The sequence below is a fragment of the Lissotriton vulgaris genome, chromosome 5, assembly GCF_964263255.1.
Source record: "Lissotriton vulgaris chromosome 5, aLisVul1.2, whole genome shotgun sequence".
Classification (NCBI taxonomy): domain Eukaryota; kingdom Metazoa; phylum Chordata; class Amphibia; order Caudata; family Salamandridae; genus Lissotriton; species Lissotriton vulgaris.
Genome location: NC_141693.1, coordinates 987,229,257 through 987,243,769, shown reverse-complemented (window position 1 = coordinate 987,243,769; position 14,513 = coordinate 987,229,257). Strand labels below are relative to the sequence as shown.

The following is a 14,513-nucleotide window of genomic DNA, read 5'->3' as shown; positions in this document are numbered from 1 at the left end:
GTTCAAGGTTAGTTAGTGCTCCTTGCTGGTTCATACTGTGCTGCATTCAATGTTCTGTAGTTTATTGTTTAGTAATGCAATGTCATTTCCATTTGTATGTAGGTGAGAGGTACTCATAGACTATTAATTTTGAGAGGGTTTCTAGAGTGAGTCTGTTTTACATGACATCATTTTTAAAATGTTGATTGGTTCCTGTCAATGTAACAGAAGTAGAGCCTATGGTGCTACTTTACACCATGCAAAGGGTAAAAGCTACTGCTCCTGTGACACTATACACGGTGTATGCCAGACATTCCTTGCCTTTTGAATTGAGCAGTCCCTACTCCACTTATTATATTCTGAACTTAGACTATTTTCAGAGCTTTAACTTTATTCTTCAGAGGCAGACTTCATGTCAGTCCTCTTATTCACCCTGGACGTACACGTTTCACTTCAATTAGCGTTGATTTTTCTTTATTTGCCTAGGGCTCATGTCCTTTGGACTCACATGACCCCGATCTATCCTGTCAACCCTTTTATTAGTTAAAAGAGACAGCACCTTTAGGTCGTAGTGCAATGCTGAACATCCCACAAAATAGGCATTTTTAGCACAATAACTGTTGATGACATCATCAGCAAGCGACTTGAGAAATCTGACTTTTCGCTCTTTTACAAAACGCAGCAGTGCTGTTTTTCACTTATCAGTTCATTCATTGAAACATAGTAAATGTGGCCAATAAAGTCTGTTATACTGAGTGCCCATAGGTAGCTGCATTATAATTTCCAAACTTTCCCAGTGTACAGAACCATTCAGGCTATAATCTACCAAAGGGGATAACAGTTGCCCTATTGGAAAGGTACAAATAAATATGCTTTATTTTCATTTTTAGTCAGTGCCGTATTAAAATGCTTAGTACCCTGAAGCCGCTGATTTGCATTCTAGTCCTCATTCAGCAACATTGGCCTAGCATTACATAGCCATATTTATTATTTATTCTCCATTGCAGACCAGAATTTTAGTAACCCACGGCGTGAATTTTCTACGGCACACAGATGAAATTGTGGTACTGGTGAATGGAGCGGTCACTGAAACTGGATCCTTCAAAACTTTATTGGCCAACAAGGGGGCATTTGCAGAGTTTCTAAACACTTATGCAAAACAGGAACAGAACCAGGATGAAGGAGAGGCCACAGGTATATAACTTATTGAACATGGAATAAAACAAAACCCTTATGCTGTTGGAGATGCTGTAACCATACTGTATGTGCTCTCTATTGCTATCCCCGGTTCGAGAGCCCTGGCCAACTCTGTTTGACCTACTTGGAATTATCAATGACCCTCTCACACTTTCAAATAACTTGGACATCACATCTATCTGTGAGTATGATGATACATTTACAAATAACATACCTCTGCACGCACCAATCAGAGACTCCAGCATGTGATTCTTTGTGTGGAACTGCATGTGACTAAGTTGTCAGGTTAGTGGGGATAAAGCACTGTTTGTAACTGAGTAATGGATGAAAAGGCTTATTTGTTTTTTGATTATATGCTGTGTGACCTAGGGATAATTTAATACCAGAAAATAGCAATGACCCCAAACATACTTCATCCCCCAATGCTTGATATTCTTGAATCTCAAAACTCTCTCTCTGTCGCCCCAAGTGTTACATTCATTTGTATTTCATGCTATGCAAATGACCATACGTAAAACCTATAATGTGGCATGTCGTGCTTTTCCTCCTGGTGCTGTGGTATGTAGACGGTCTGCTATGGTGTGATGTTGTATTGTTTGATATATTATGTTTATGGCCAACATTTCTGATTATACCCATGCTTGGATTCATCAAGGTATTCCTGGTGGTCATTAATGCATTAACTAATGCAGATGTATCCAGTATTGGGGTATCTTTCATAGATTCACATGCCTGAATTATTCCCCATCGTCGAAGTGGGAGTCCCACGGTACATATAACAAAGTAGTAAATTCCATAGGCTATCATGGTGGTAACCATGCATTCAATAGACTATTAGCCTCCTTTTATAAAAAGGACCAAAACTCACAATACAACCAATCAGCAGCCAGCACCCTCTAGAACCTTCCCAAGAGAGACTGAATCCCTCAGCTTTTCACCGCAAGTCGTGTGCAAGTGAGTCTCCCTGAGCTCTGCTTAGTTCTTTAGCTTTTTCAGATAAGTTTGGGGCATATTATCAAGGGGGTTTATCTCCGCTTTCTTGGCTTTAAAAGCCAAGAAAGCGGAGATAAAATTATCTCCCTATTACCAAGCTGTCGCTAACACCAGTTAGTGACAGCTAATAGGAGATAGCGACCATCTTGGGCCCCGCTTTGCATGTCAGTGATATTTATCACTAATGACATGCAAAGTGGGCGTGCCAAGATGTTAGCTACTGGAAACAGTCCCTAACATCGCTATCTCCTATTACCAACTTTTGGAGATATTCGTGCTAAGCGCGAATATCTCCAAAAGCTAACACCTGCCCTGAGCAGTTCTTAGCCATGTTATCCAATGGGAGGTGGATAACATGGCTAAGAGCATTTGCTCGATAATGCATGAATATCGCTGACTTTTCAGCGATATTCATGCATTGCGGCCGTTTTTTATCGCATTTGCGATAAACCTTGCTAATAGCAAGGTTTATCTGCGATAAAAATCGCCGATGTGCGGCGATAATTTTTGTCTCTAAATAAGTTAGAGACAAAAATTATCGCTAGTTGTTGGTAATATGCCCCGTTATTCCTTAAACGTTTAAGAAGCATGTCTGATAAAAAAGGATTATTTAGACCTTGTAAATCCTGCTGAAAGAAAAGAGTGCATGTGGATGAGGCCCAAAAAGATTGCATTTATTGTCTCTGTCCCAACCATTAGAGAAGACAATGTAAAATATGCCTCACTTTCTCAACTAAAACCCTGAGAGATAGAGAAGGAAAAAGAAGTAGAGTGCTTCATCGGCTGTAGAGAGCGACATGTGCTCCAAGTCTCATAAGAGGACCAGGATGCCTGAGGGTCAATCTGAAGAGAGAAAGATACATTCAAAAGTATCTCACCTGACCAAGGAATCTCAAAAGCAGGAGAAACAGCCTAAGGTGTCCTCAGAGATTGGGTCCCCTCATTCCTCAGGAACATCCAAAAGAAAACCCAAATCTTCAAGCGATTCTAGAGGTAAAGTCAGCCACAAATCTTCATCTGCGCCAAGTTCACCGTCGACACTTATTACTTTTTCAACAACAGTGACTCTATCGTCGTCGAGACCGTTGGTGGTGTTAACTACATCAACGGCGAGTATCAAAGGTTCTATACCGTCGACGTTGCCTCTATCGTCAACGACTCCACCGTCGACGAGAGCACGACAAACGAAGATCTCATTGTTGACAAGACCCTAGACGAAAACCTAGTTGGCGGCAAAGACCTCAACCACAACTTCATTGTCGACTCCACTGTCTACGACTCCTCCATCGTCGACGGCCCCTTCATCGTCGACGACAGCCGTTTCGTCGACGGCAATCCCACCGACTACGGCAATCCCACCATCTACGGCTGTTCTACCTTTGACGATGTCCCCGGCGACAACAAAAATTTCACCATCGACGACAGCACCATCGACAAAAATTCCAATCTTGTATGCAGGTCCTTCAACTCCGTTCCTGCAATCTGCACAGATGGAATTCAGGATACCAAAAATGTCACCTCTACCTCCCAGTCATCTTTTAGATTTGGAGGATTCTGATGAGGATGAAGGCCAATTTGGAACAGCACAAAGCCCTTCTCAGCTCAACGTCAAATATCAAGAAGAGGACGATGACTATGAGTATGAGGAACAATATTATCAACACTATCCTACCCCTCATGCTTAGTATCAACAATACAAATACTTTGATCAACCTAAACAACAACCTGCTCAACTTCCTCCGACACTAGTATTTGACCTACAAAACATGTTGGCAGATTACAAAAGGAGGTTTCCTCCTCAAGAAGACAATGTCACAGTGCTCCTGCCTCCGCTGGTAGCTCCTCAAACACTGCTACCACCACCTCCTGCCACACCCAGGTTAACACCACGTCCCATAATTCCTCTGCCTCCTAGAGAGGATCCTACCACCTCTGAGGAAGAGCCTGAGGAGGGAGAAATGCATGATCCTCCTTCGCCCACCGACGAATGGGATTACTACATTGCACCAACACCGTCACCCCCCACCTCATCGTCCTTCAGACTCGCCTCCGGAAGATATTGGAGGTTTCCACAATATTATGGACAGAGCCACTATTCCACTTGCCCACAATTGTACAACAATTGGACTGTTTTCTGTACGATTTTATAGAGCAATAGAGAAAGACAGTCAAGTCAATACCTATAATTGATCACATTTGGCAAGAGGGTGTCAAAGTAATGAAGACGCCAGCTTCGGTGGTTCCTGTGCTACAAGCATTTGCAATGCAATAGGTCTCGCAGTTGTTAGAGTTTGAGCCATTAGCATTGTAAATGGCAATGTCTTTTATTTATGTGTTGGTTTTTAAAACGTTAAATAAAAGGCATTGCCATTTACAATGCCAATAGGTTAAACTATCGCAATTGCGAGACCTATTGCATTGAAAATGCTTGTTTAATGAAGATGTTATTTTTCTTTTTCTTTGTGTTAGTAACAGTGATATCTCCAATAAGCTACTGGCACTTGAGTCTGAATGGACAAGATCACTTGGAGATATGTTTCCGGTAATTGACGACCCAGAACCATCAGTCAATAAAAATAATTTATCCTCCATTAAATCCTGGGAAAACATTGCTTCTTGCTTTGTCCCCCCTGATTTGCCCTGCGAGAGAGACAAATATCTCCTGGGGGTACAGCAATATCAAACCCCCGACCCCCAGTATCGACCTCACCGAAGGAAACAAGATTACTATCTAATTGTTCTAGTCACTCTCCCAGGTAGAGCTCCTGCTGGCGGCACCAACTCTTACTCATCCAAGGGTGAGGCACTTATTGTGGCATTTAGCTCACCATTCTTACTGCTTATCAGCTCGCTCTGGATTGACGCCTAAGCTTCAGCTGGAGTAGCCTTGACAATATCTGAGGCAAGCATTGTATCTACTCCTTTTATGCCTTTACTCCTGGTTGCTGAGAACAAATAAAATATTAAAGGCTACGCTCCTCCAGACTTACACGGGCAGCATCACTAAGTCAGTTCTTTGGTTGACTCTGGAACTGTTGTCTTAGCTCAGAGAATCGGCCCCACACAGATATTTGTATCTCCTCTCTGATCATTTCGAGAGGGTCTACAGTATCCAGCAACGCCCTTGCCTATAGCCATGTTCACCACAGACAAGACTGTTTGTAGTCAGGATTGACTCGACTTTGTGCGCATTCAGTCCCAGTAATGGTGGGATTGCAGTGATCATCCGAGCCCATGCTGGGAGTGACGGGAAAATGTCTTGCGTTGTGAAGGAGCAGTCTCTTCATTGCCGTACTCGCGTCTCTCGTTGTGGCTAGCATTACTGCCAGGTGGCCTGGCTGGGCTTTGAGAATGGCGAAGCGAGGACAGAATTAGGGTAGTGATGCCTGGGATCATTTGCACCCTGTTCTAAATTCCCCTTTTTGTTTGCGTCGTTCACTGTTCCTTTTCTTTGATCACTTTTGCTGCCAGCTGTTGGTTGCACCATTTCAAAGACAAGTCAGGGGTGCCCTGCTGCCACTAACACTCTATGGTGTTCTAATAGTCGACCTGACCCTATCTCTGGCGCCGTGCCCATGTTCCCGGGGCGGCCCAGCCGTCCACAGTATGACACACTGGGGAGGGACTCAAGCCTTGGCCGTGGACCATGGGTTCACTGTTAACAAGACAGGCTGATTACTACAGGCATTAGTTGACATAGTGCTGCCTTCTCGAAACACAGAGTTGTAGTGCTTGTAAATAAGTATGTGCGTCTGACAAGCATTCTCCCCTTTAATTACTACGGAACAGGCAGGATTTTTCCAGACCACAAGAAGCGGAGGGTAGAAAAGTACACAAGGTACCTCTTGCATTCCGAACCACCGGGACGCTCGGAGGATACCGTCCTCCTGCAGAGATGAACCGGAGCCCAAGATTTGCATATGAAAGGTTTATATAATCTAGAACATACAAGCTAGTTGGCACACACTATTTTGAGTTGGCCGCCGCTTGGGTGTGTTTACAGGAGTACACGTAACACATTCTTTAGACGACGCAGCACTTCGCAGGTGTAGGTTGTGCCCCTGAGACTTAGGCATGCATGTTGTTTGACCGGTTCAGGCGTGTTTCTTTCTCTCGGTTTACTCAGAGATAAATATAGCTTCCCCCATACCCACCACATTGTTACCACAGCGGGGCGCTCTCGCAACACGATTATTGTGCACATTTTATGAGTTTCAATAAGATGATTGCGTTTTGGCGTACCAACTCGTAACAATCCTCTTCCTATTCATGTGTGCTACAGCAGTTTTATTTAAGGGCCTAATCTGCCTCAAAGCCGGAAAACTAGACCTTGTTACTATTTAACTATTCAATTACATTTTATTTTATGTTTCATTGGAGTCCACATAAAAACAATAAAAGAACTACAAAAGGCAATCAAAATTACTAACGTACAATATTTCGTGAAACTTAAACACTTTCCCTTTCATTAAGGAAGACAAGCGGCACTGAAAGCGATCCCGAATGCGATCGCTATTATAAATATTATTTGATCATAGGCACGGGGAGATTAAGTGATGTGCTGAGATCACAGGATGTTTAGAAAGAATGTGAAGTCAGAGTGGGGCGGGGGAGAAGAGGCGGGGAGAGCTCTTTGAAATGTGAAACTCTCAGCGAGGGGGGAGGAGAAGTGAGAGAATCCCTTTGAAGCACGCACGGCCTCGCGGCCGTGAAAAAGTGTGAACAAGCAACAAATGGCTTTCATGTGGTGATGCGAGGCAGGTGGATAAAAGAGCGTTCACGAGACCACATGCACTTCTGGAAATCCGCTTTTTTCGGAGCTTAGTTTAGCTCTTAGTTTAGCTCCAATAGTCTCGTCCTATTCATTCCTTGCGGAATGGAATAGGACAAGACCTAAAAATATAGGGCTCCAAGGGACTCTCCTGCATGTCTCAAGGGTCATCCCAAGCCTGACTGTGATCTTGCAGGCAGCCCAGAGAAGATCGAATAATCCATCTGCTCCCATCACATCTCCACCGGATAAAGATGGTCGACGTCTCAAGTCCATTGGAAAATGATTTTCCACAATGGCAGCAATCTCAGTCAGAGCTTCTAAAGCTTTGGCCATATTGGGCTGATACGATAGGCAAATGTGGTCCGATATGGGGACAATGAAAGACCTTATCCCAGTAGAAAACAAAGAAGAGTGCATTAAGATCCTTGCGGAAGGAGAAAGAGCAGCGTCAGAAATCATAGACATTGCAATGGACATTGCCATTACCAGTTTCCATCAGCTAGTGGGTGCGTCCGTTCTAAGGCGCCCGGGGTGGCCTAGAGCAACAAGCTTCCGCCCAGAAGTGCAGTCCAAAATTCTTGATATGGCCTACGATGGCGATAGCCTATTTGGCAGTCACATAGATTTTTTTTATAAATCTGTTTTATTCAGTTTTTGAAAATTACATCAACATGGCCAATAACATGCATCATGTAAAATCCACCATGTAGTAAGCCCTCCATCCACATGAGGTAAACACTACAGTGAATCAGCGGTACATGCCACACATGTCTGGCGTCATTGTATACACCAATACAAGCTGAGAATCGTGCATTATGTATAGTCCGCAAGGAGAACAGGTTTGTGCATTATGTATAGTCCGCAAGGAGAACCATCGTCATGTGTTGAACGCTTTTCCCCTTGTTCACTCTGTGCAAAAGCTTGTAGATGGTACAGTTCGGGCAAGTGCACAGATGTTATAAGTCAACAGAAAACAACCAACAAGAGTTTAAAAGTAAGGAAAGAAAACTAGCAGCAGCATATGTGTGTGTTCAGCTATGTGATTCGCACCCTGTCTCTCCCTCCCCTATTCGTACTTCCCCTACACCCGTACCCCCCCCACAGGAGTTACCCCTCTCCGTCCACCGCCCATGTCGCAGCGCTTCGCAGGCACCTGGCGGAAAGCGCACCCCTGCCTGTCAGTGCAATTGCTCGCTTCCGAGTTGTTCCTCCGCCCTCCGGGGCATCTCCCCCACCTCCTGTTGCGCCTCCGGGTCGTCCACCTCGGGGTGCATCAGGACTTGAAGCATTCCCTCCCATTGTTGTCCCACGGGTGTCTTCCGTAGTCCCAACGTTTCCTCCCGCAGGATGGCAATCCCTTCTCCCTTTGCCCAGGCTAAAAGTTAGTAGCTTCATGCCCGTTTGTGCGGTGGGTCACTTGCTTTCCATTTCTTGGTTAAGAGCCGCTTGGCTACTACCAAGCCCAGGTCTAAGAAGCAAGAAGATGCTTTTGTGGTCGGGGATCTGCAGAAATGGTGTAGTAAATAATCGGACCATTCAAAGGGTAGGTCGCGGCCTGTACAAGTACGCAGCGCTGCACCTAACGCTTGCCAATAGGAGCGCAGCTTGTGGCAGCCCCATAACATGTGTACTATTTCAACCCCCACCTCCGCGCACCGGGGGCATTGCGCATCTGTGCGGTGAAAGTACCTATTTATTTTTTCTGGTGTGAGGTATGCCTTGTGGATTATGAAGAGCTGTATTTACCGGAATCTCATGTTCCTGGGGATTCGTGTTGGACTTTTTAATATCCTTTCCCATTCCCTGTCCTCCAATGGTCGGCCTAGGTCTGCCTCCCACCTACGACGGAGCGGGGTCAGAGCTAACGCTGTATGTGTATGAAGAAATGCTGCAAACCATCGGATCAAGTGCCTACCGCGTCCCATCACATGTAGGTATTGAATGGTGAGATTTTGGCCTGGTTCCTCTTGCATGTCTCCCCATCTGGTGGACAGAGTCATGATGAGTGAACGGTGCCTCAGAAACTGTCCCGGCGGAAGCCCTGTCTCGTCAACCAGTGATTCGAATGGTAGGAGCCTGCCATCCCGATACAAGTCCCCCAGTGTCTCTATGCCAGCTTCATGCCAAGTCGTGAGCTCGAGAGGCGTGAGCACCCCAGACCTGCTTGGGGAGCCCGCTAATGGTATGGCCGGCGCGTAAGGTACCAGTGTCTTAGTGAGATACAGGCAGCGTCGGTAGCACCTGTATGCCACCGCCAGAAGGGGGGGGGAGCAGGTGTTGGGGCCTTGGTGGCGGGGTCGAAAAGATTGCAATATATTTAAGAGAATAGGGGGGATAAAGTTGCAGTATCCTCCCGGCCCCTATCAGTGAGCAAGCGGGTCATCCACTGCAGTTGTGCGGCCAGATAATAGTGCTCAAAGCAGGGAACAGCTAGTCCCCTCTGATCCGTTGGTAAATATATTTTTGCTAGCGCTAGCCTGTGCCGCGCGTTTCCCCATAAGAAGTCTCGGAGCATCTTAGTGAGCATGGCAAAGAAGGCCGCTGGAAAGTAAAAGGGAAGATTGTTAAAGTAATACAGGAGTCGGGGGGATCACCATCTTAGACAGTGCCACTCTGCCTGTGACTGTCAGCGGTAACGTACTCCAGAAGCGCACCTGTGCTTTGATTGCTGCCATTTCCCATCCTAGGTTACCATCAAATAGGTCTTCCGGCTGACGGTAGACTTGAATGCCAAGATAGCGGAAAGTGTCTGCATTCCATTGCACCCTTGTACCCTCTAAAACGTAGCCCGGATCCTTCATGTCCCCGCTAAATGGGTAAAGGCAGGATTTGTTAACGTTCACTTTGAGACCCACAAGAGCAGCGAAGTCCCGCAGTGTATATTCCAGTTGTGCCGGTATGTTTCTCACATCTCGCACAAATACCAGGAGGTCGTCTGCGCACAGCAACACCTGTTGGGTTGCATCTGCTAAGGGTATACGGTCTCCTAGTGTCGCGCGCAAGGCCGCGGCCAGAGGCTCGATCGCTAGGGTGAAAAGGAGAGGCGACAGCGGGCACCCCTGCCTCGTGCCTCGCGCACCTGGATGGTTTCAGAGATGTATGTTCCCAGCGCACTCTAACTGTAGGGTTTTTGTACAGCAGATCGACCATCTGGAGGAAGCCCCATCCTAGGTCGTTCCGCAAGAGCACCGCTGCCAGGTAGCTCCACTCCAGACAGTCAAAAGCTTTCTCGAGGTCCAGCACTGGGCACCCAGCCCTCGGCCAGTCCCTCACCCCGTCTGAGGATTTTGTAACCCACATTGAGGAGCGCCAGTGACCTATATAAGCCTAGGTTTTCCGGATCTCTGCCCGGTTTTAACAGAGACACAAGGTAGGCTTCTATCATCGAGGAGGGCAGCGCTTGTTCCTCCAGGGCTGTGGAGTACAGGGTGTGTAAGTGCTCCGCCAGTGGTTCTCGCTAAGCCTTGTAATATTTGGCTGATGAGGCCTTCAGGACCCGGCGCCTTCCCGGAGGCCATCGACCCTATTGCTTAGCCTATTTCCTCTAATGTGAGGGGACCATTGACTGTCTCCTGGTGTTCTGGTGTGGCAACTGGTAGTGAGATGGCTTCTAGAAACCTCTCTAGATCGGGGCGAGAACAGCGAACTCTGGATTGGTACTACAGTGAGTAGTGGTCTGACATTAATCGGTGTATTTCCCTCTGCGTGCACTACAAGTCCCCCTGCGGCGTGCGTATGGCTCCTTTTGGTGCATGCTTCTCTTCCTGCTTCAGTAGCCAGGCCAGCAGGTGACCTGCCCTAACAGCTTTGGCATGGGTGCGGACTGTGTGAGCAGTGTAGTTGTGGCATCTTAACTGTTCAATGAGTTCTGCATGCTGTGCCCTGAGATCCGCTAGTCTACTGTGGCGTCCATCTCCTCCTTCCCCCTCCCCTTCATACTGCAGGAGCTGTAGCTCAAGGCGTTGGAGCGCCGATGATAGTCGCCTGCGCACGTTCCACGTGACCCCTAACGGAAACTTTGTGAGCACCCCATTCCACTAGGGTGGAACTTGCCGACCCCACATTAAGCTCGAAGTATTCGAGAACCATCGTCTTTAGGGATGCGTGGAACTCTGGGTCTTCCAGTGCGGTTGGCTGGAGCCGCCAAGTGGGCACCGGGGGGCAGCCAGGCTCCCCAGTTCAATCTAAATGTCATGGGGTTATGGTCTGAATGTGTCCGTCCCAGACAGTCCGTCGCCTCCACTAGGGGGATCAGGGATTGGGAACCCACCACTCTGTCTAGACGCACGTGCAGGTCATGCACCGCCGAGTAATATGAGTAGATACGGTCTGTGGAGTGGTGGACTCACCACATATCCAGCAGCGCCCATTGTGCCAACCAGTCCGAAAACGCCTGCGCATTCGAACCAGCCACTGTCGTCCGAAGGGGGGGAAGGATCTATCTTAGTGCACATCCAGCACTGAGTTGAAATCTCCCCCCAATAGCCAGGGGAGGCCAACATAAGGGGCCAGTGCAGTAGAGAATTGCGTCAGGAACAAAGGCTGATCTGTATTTGGGGCATATATGGACCCTAGTAGTATCTGCTGGCCCTTGAGTGTCCCCTTCACAAAAGTGTACCTGCCTGCGGGGTCTATCACCGTTTCCCTGCTAATAAATGGGGTACCCGCCCTCACCCATATCAATGTACCTCTGGCGTGCGCTGAATATGTTGTGCTATATACCTGCCCTCTCCAACGCTTGCGCAACCTATCCAGTTCCACCTGGGTCATGTGTGTTTCCTGCAGCAGGGCAACAGCGACTGAGTGCCTCTGGAGATACGCAAATATAGAATAACGACGCGCAGGTTTGTACATTCCACGTATATTCCATGTAATTATATCAGCTCGCGTCATGTCTGAGTAAGGTTAGGTGATAGGAACACCAGGGGCTGGGGTGACACAGGGTGCAGGAGGCTGGGGCGGGTAGGAGCGTGTCTGCGTGCTACATTAAAATCCACAACAATAACCATGTTAAAAACAACAACAGTATAACATCTGGGGCAGGCATTGCGCGATGTCTGTCCAAACCTCATATAACCAATGAGTAATATAAACTAGGCCAACTCACTGCATATTGGGGTGCGTGCACTGATGTGGTTGTGTTAAAACTACCCCATAGATACCAATATGCGTGACGCGCCATCTATTTAATCCTGAAAGATAACTTATAGGGCCTGTGTGGCACAGGCTAAGTGGTGTGGGTCGGTGGAGGCATGTGTTCTCATATTGCGTGCGTTGCAGTGAGTGGCATCGGTGTTTCTGCTATATCCGTGTAATGTGGGATTCCCATCTTGATCTATCGAGTGGGCCCAGTACCACCGCTTCCAGTCAGCAACGGCCAAGGTGACCACCACCCCAATTCTATATGTATGAGCCGGCTTTGGCCTCAGGTATCCCTTCGGACCCTTTCCTTGTGGTGTAATTAGCAGTTTGTGTGGTCAGTGTTAACGAGTTGGGTGCCTCGTCTGCCAGGGCCTCGGACGCCCCTTTAGAGTGTAACAGTGTGTGAGTTAATGTACCTAACAATCCAGTGTGTGGCCTCTAAGATATCCCCATTTTGTCCGGTGTCCGGTACTCTATTGAGTCGTCGCAGCAGGGTGTATATTCGTGCAATGTGCCACCCAGAAAGGGACCCCCCCTCCTGCATGTCAGTTAATAAAGACCATGAGTTACAGAGAATACGCGGCTACTTGCGTGAGTTGCTTATGCTTCCGAGAGTCCTGACTTCACTCCATCATATAAGGCCATCAGCAGGCTGCGGGGTAACCACTGGCAGGCCAAGGTCTACTGAGATTTCTGTGGATGGCGAAGATGAGCCACTAATCACCAGCATGTCTTGTATGGAGCTGTCCGACCTTTCATGTGTGTGCTGAGATCCAATAGTTGTGACCGCCGCTACTGCATCTTGCCTTTCCCTCCTCATATGCTCTGGGGTTGGAGCCGCTGTCCCTTGGTTTCCGGTCTTTTGTTGACCCCACCTCCGCCGTCTCCTGGTTTTCTTGATCCACGTGGTGTCGTCGCCAAGGCCCGTGGGCCGCACTCCTGTCCACAGTCCCGACTCTTCAAGCCAGTCCCATGCCTCCTCCGGGGAATCAAAGAAGCGAGTTCCAGTTTTTGTGACCACCCGCAATCGGGCTGGGAACAGTAGCAAATAAGGCAGCTCCAGAGTCCGGAGTTGCCGCTTTACCGCCGTGTAATTGCTCCTACGCCTCTGTACCAGTGCTGTGTAGTCTGGGAAAAGCATAACTTGGCTACCGCTCACAGTAAGGGGGTCCAGTTTGCGTGTTTCACGAAGTACTGCGTTCCTGTCTTCATAGTTGAGCAATTTGAATATAAACGGTCTCGGTCTGGCACCAGGCTGTGACTTCTGTGCCGGTATGCGGTGGGCCCGCTCCACCACAAATTGTGCTGACAGTGTTCCCTTGGGCAGGAGGTTGCGTAGCCAGTTGTCTGTAAATTGCTCCGGGTTTTTCCCTTCTCCACCTTCCGGCAGACCCACCCCACGATCATTGTTACGGTGTGAGCGCCTTTCCGCATCCTCAGCTCGGTCTTCCAGCATATGGACACGATCAATGAGGTCCTTCAGGGCAATTGTATGGTTGTGCGCAAGGTTTGGTCATGCGCCGTTACTTTATCGGCTAATTTGCTGTGGTCCGCATGAAGCAGAGTAAAGTCTGAGGTGACTTTATCAATCCTGGCCTCTAGGGAGGTCCTGGTGTGATCTAGTGCAGCCGCAAGGATGGAGTCCATTTTGGCTGCCAGGGTCGTGGTTGACGGTTCTGACATCTCTCCCGCAGCTCCCTGCAGCGGGTCAAGGCTGGCGGCCCTCAGGTGGCCTTGTTGCGTCTTGGCTCATATCCGACCCATTACCAATTGCTGTGCCGTGGGCATTTGCGAGGTGTGGGAAGGGTCAACCGCACAGCAATGCCGACGTCGTGGATTAGGGGATCCTCTGCTGCAGGGACCTCCCGGGAGGCGCTGTTAGGGAGCTGCTCACTGGTGCCTGGTCGCTCCGCACTCCGGGGAAATATAGTCAGTGGCGCTGGACTTCGGGGGGGACTGTTCGGTTCTGCCAGGTCTGATCACCAGCCAAGGACATACACTAGCGAGGGTGGGGGCAACGCAGCAGGTGTCAGAAGCGCCCGATGTCACAACCGCAGTATTTCTCTTTAGGCGTGAGAGTGGAAAGCCGCATCAGTCCGCGTGCGTCACTATTGTTCCCCTGATCAGCAGCCTCCCACCTCTGCTTGCCTCAGACCTCGCCTGTGGTCGCCCTCAGCAGGATGCACCATCTGCTCGCCCCCACCTTTCCACAGTATATGGCCTCCTCTTCTCTAGGACATTTGGGCACTTGGGACCGTTCTACAGACACTCCGTCCCCACTGTTTCCGGCAATGTGCGAGGCCCAGGGTCCCAGGAAAGGGTTCCCCTGCGCCCTCCGTGGTCGCACCGTTATAGTGGCGCCAGAGTTGCCAGGGCTTCCACTGAGAGCTAACTTCAGCGCTCACCCAGCTCTTTCGCGCCTTCTCTC

At 48.5% G+C, this 14,513-nt stretch overlaps 1 protein-coding gene across 1 annotated transcript in view; it reads left to right on the top strand.

The window, feature by feature from the left end:
* ABCC2 (ATP binding cassette subfamily C member 2) overlaps positions 1-14,513 on the top strand; it is a 687,938-nt gene that overhangs the window by 523,484 nt on the left and 149,941 nt on the right. Inside the window, exon 19 of the mRNA XM_086922588.1 lies at positions 987-1,173. Coding sequence (XP_086778714.1) covers positions 987-1,173 — 187 coding nt within the window. The remainder of the gene's footprint in view (positions 1-986; positions 1,174-14,513) is intronic.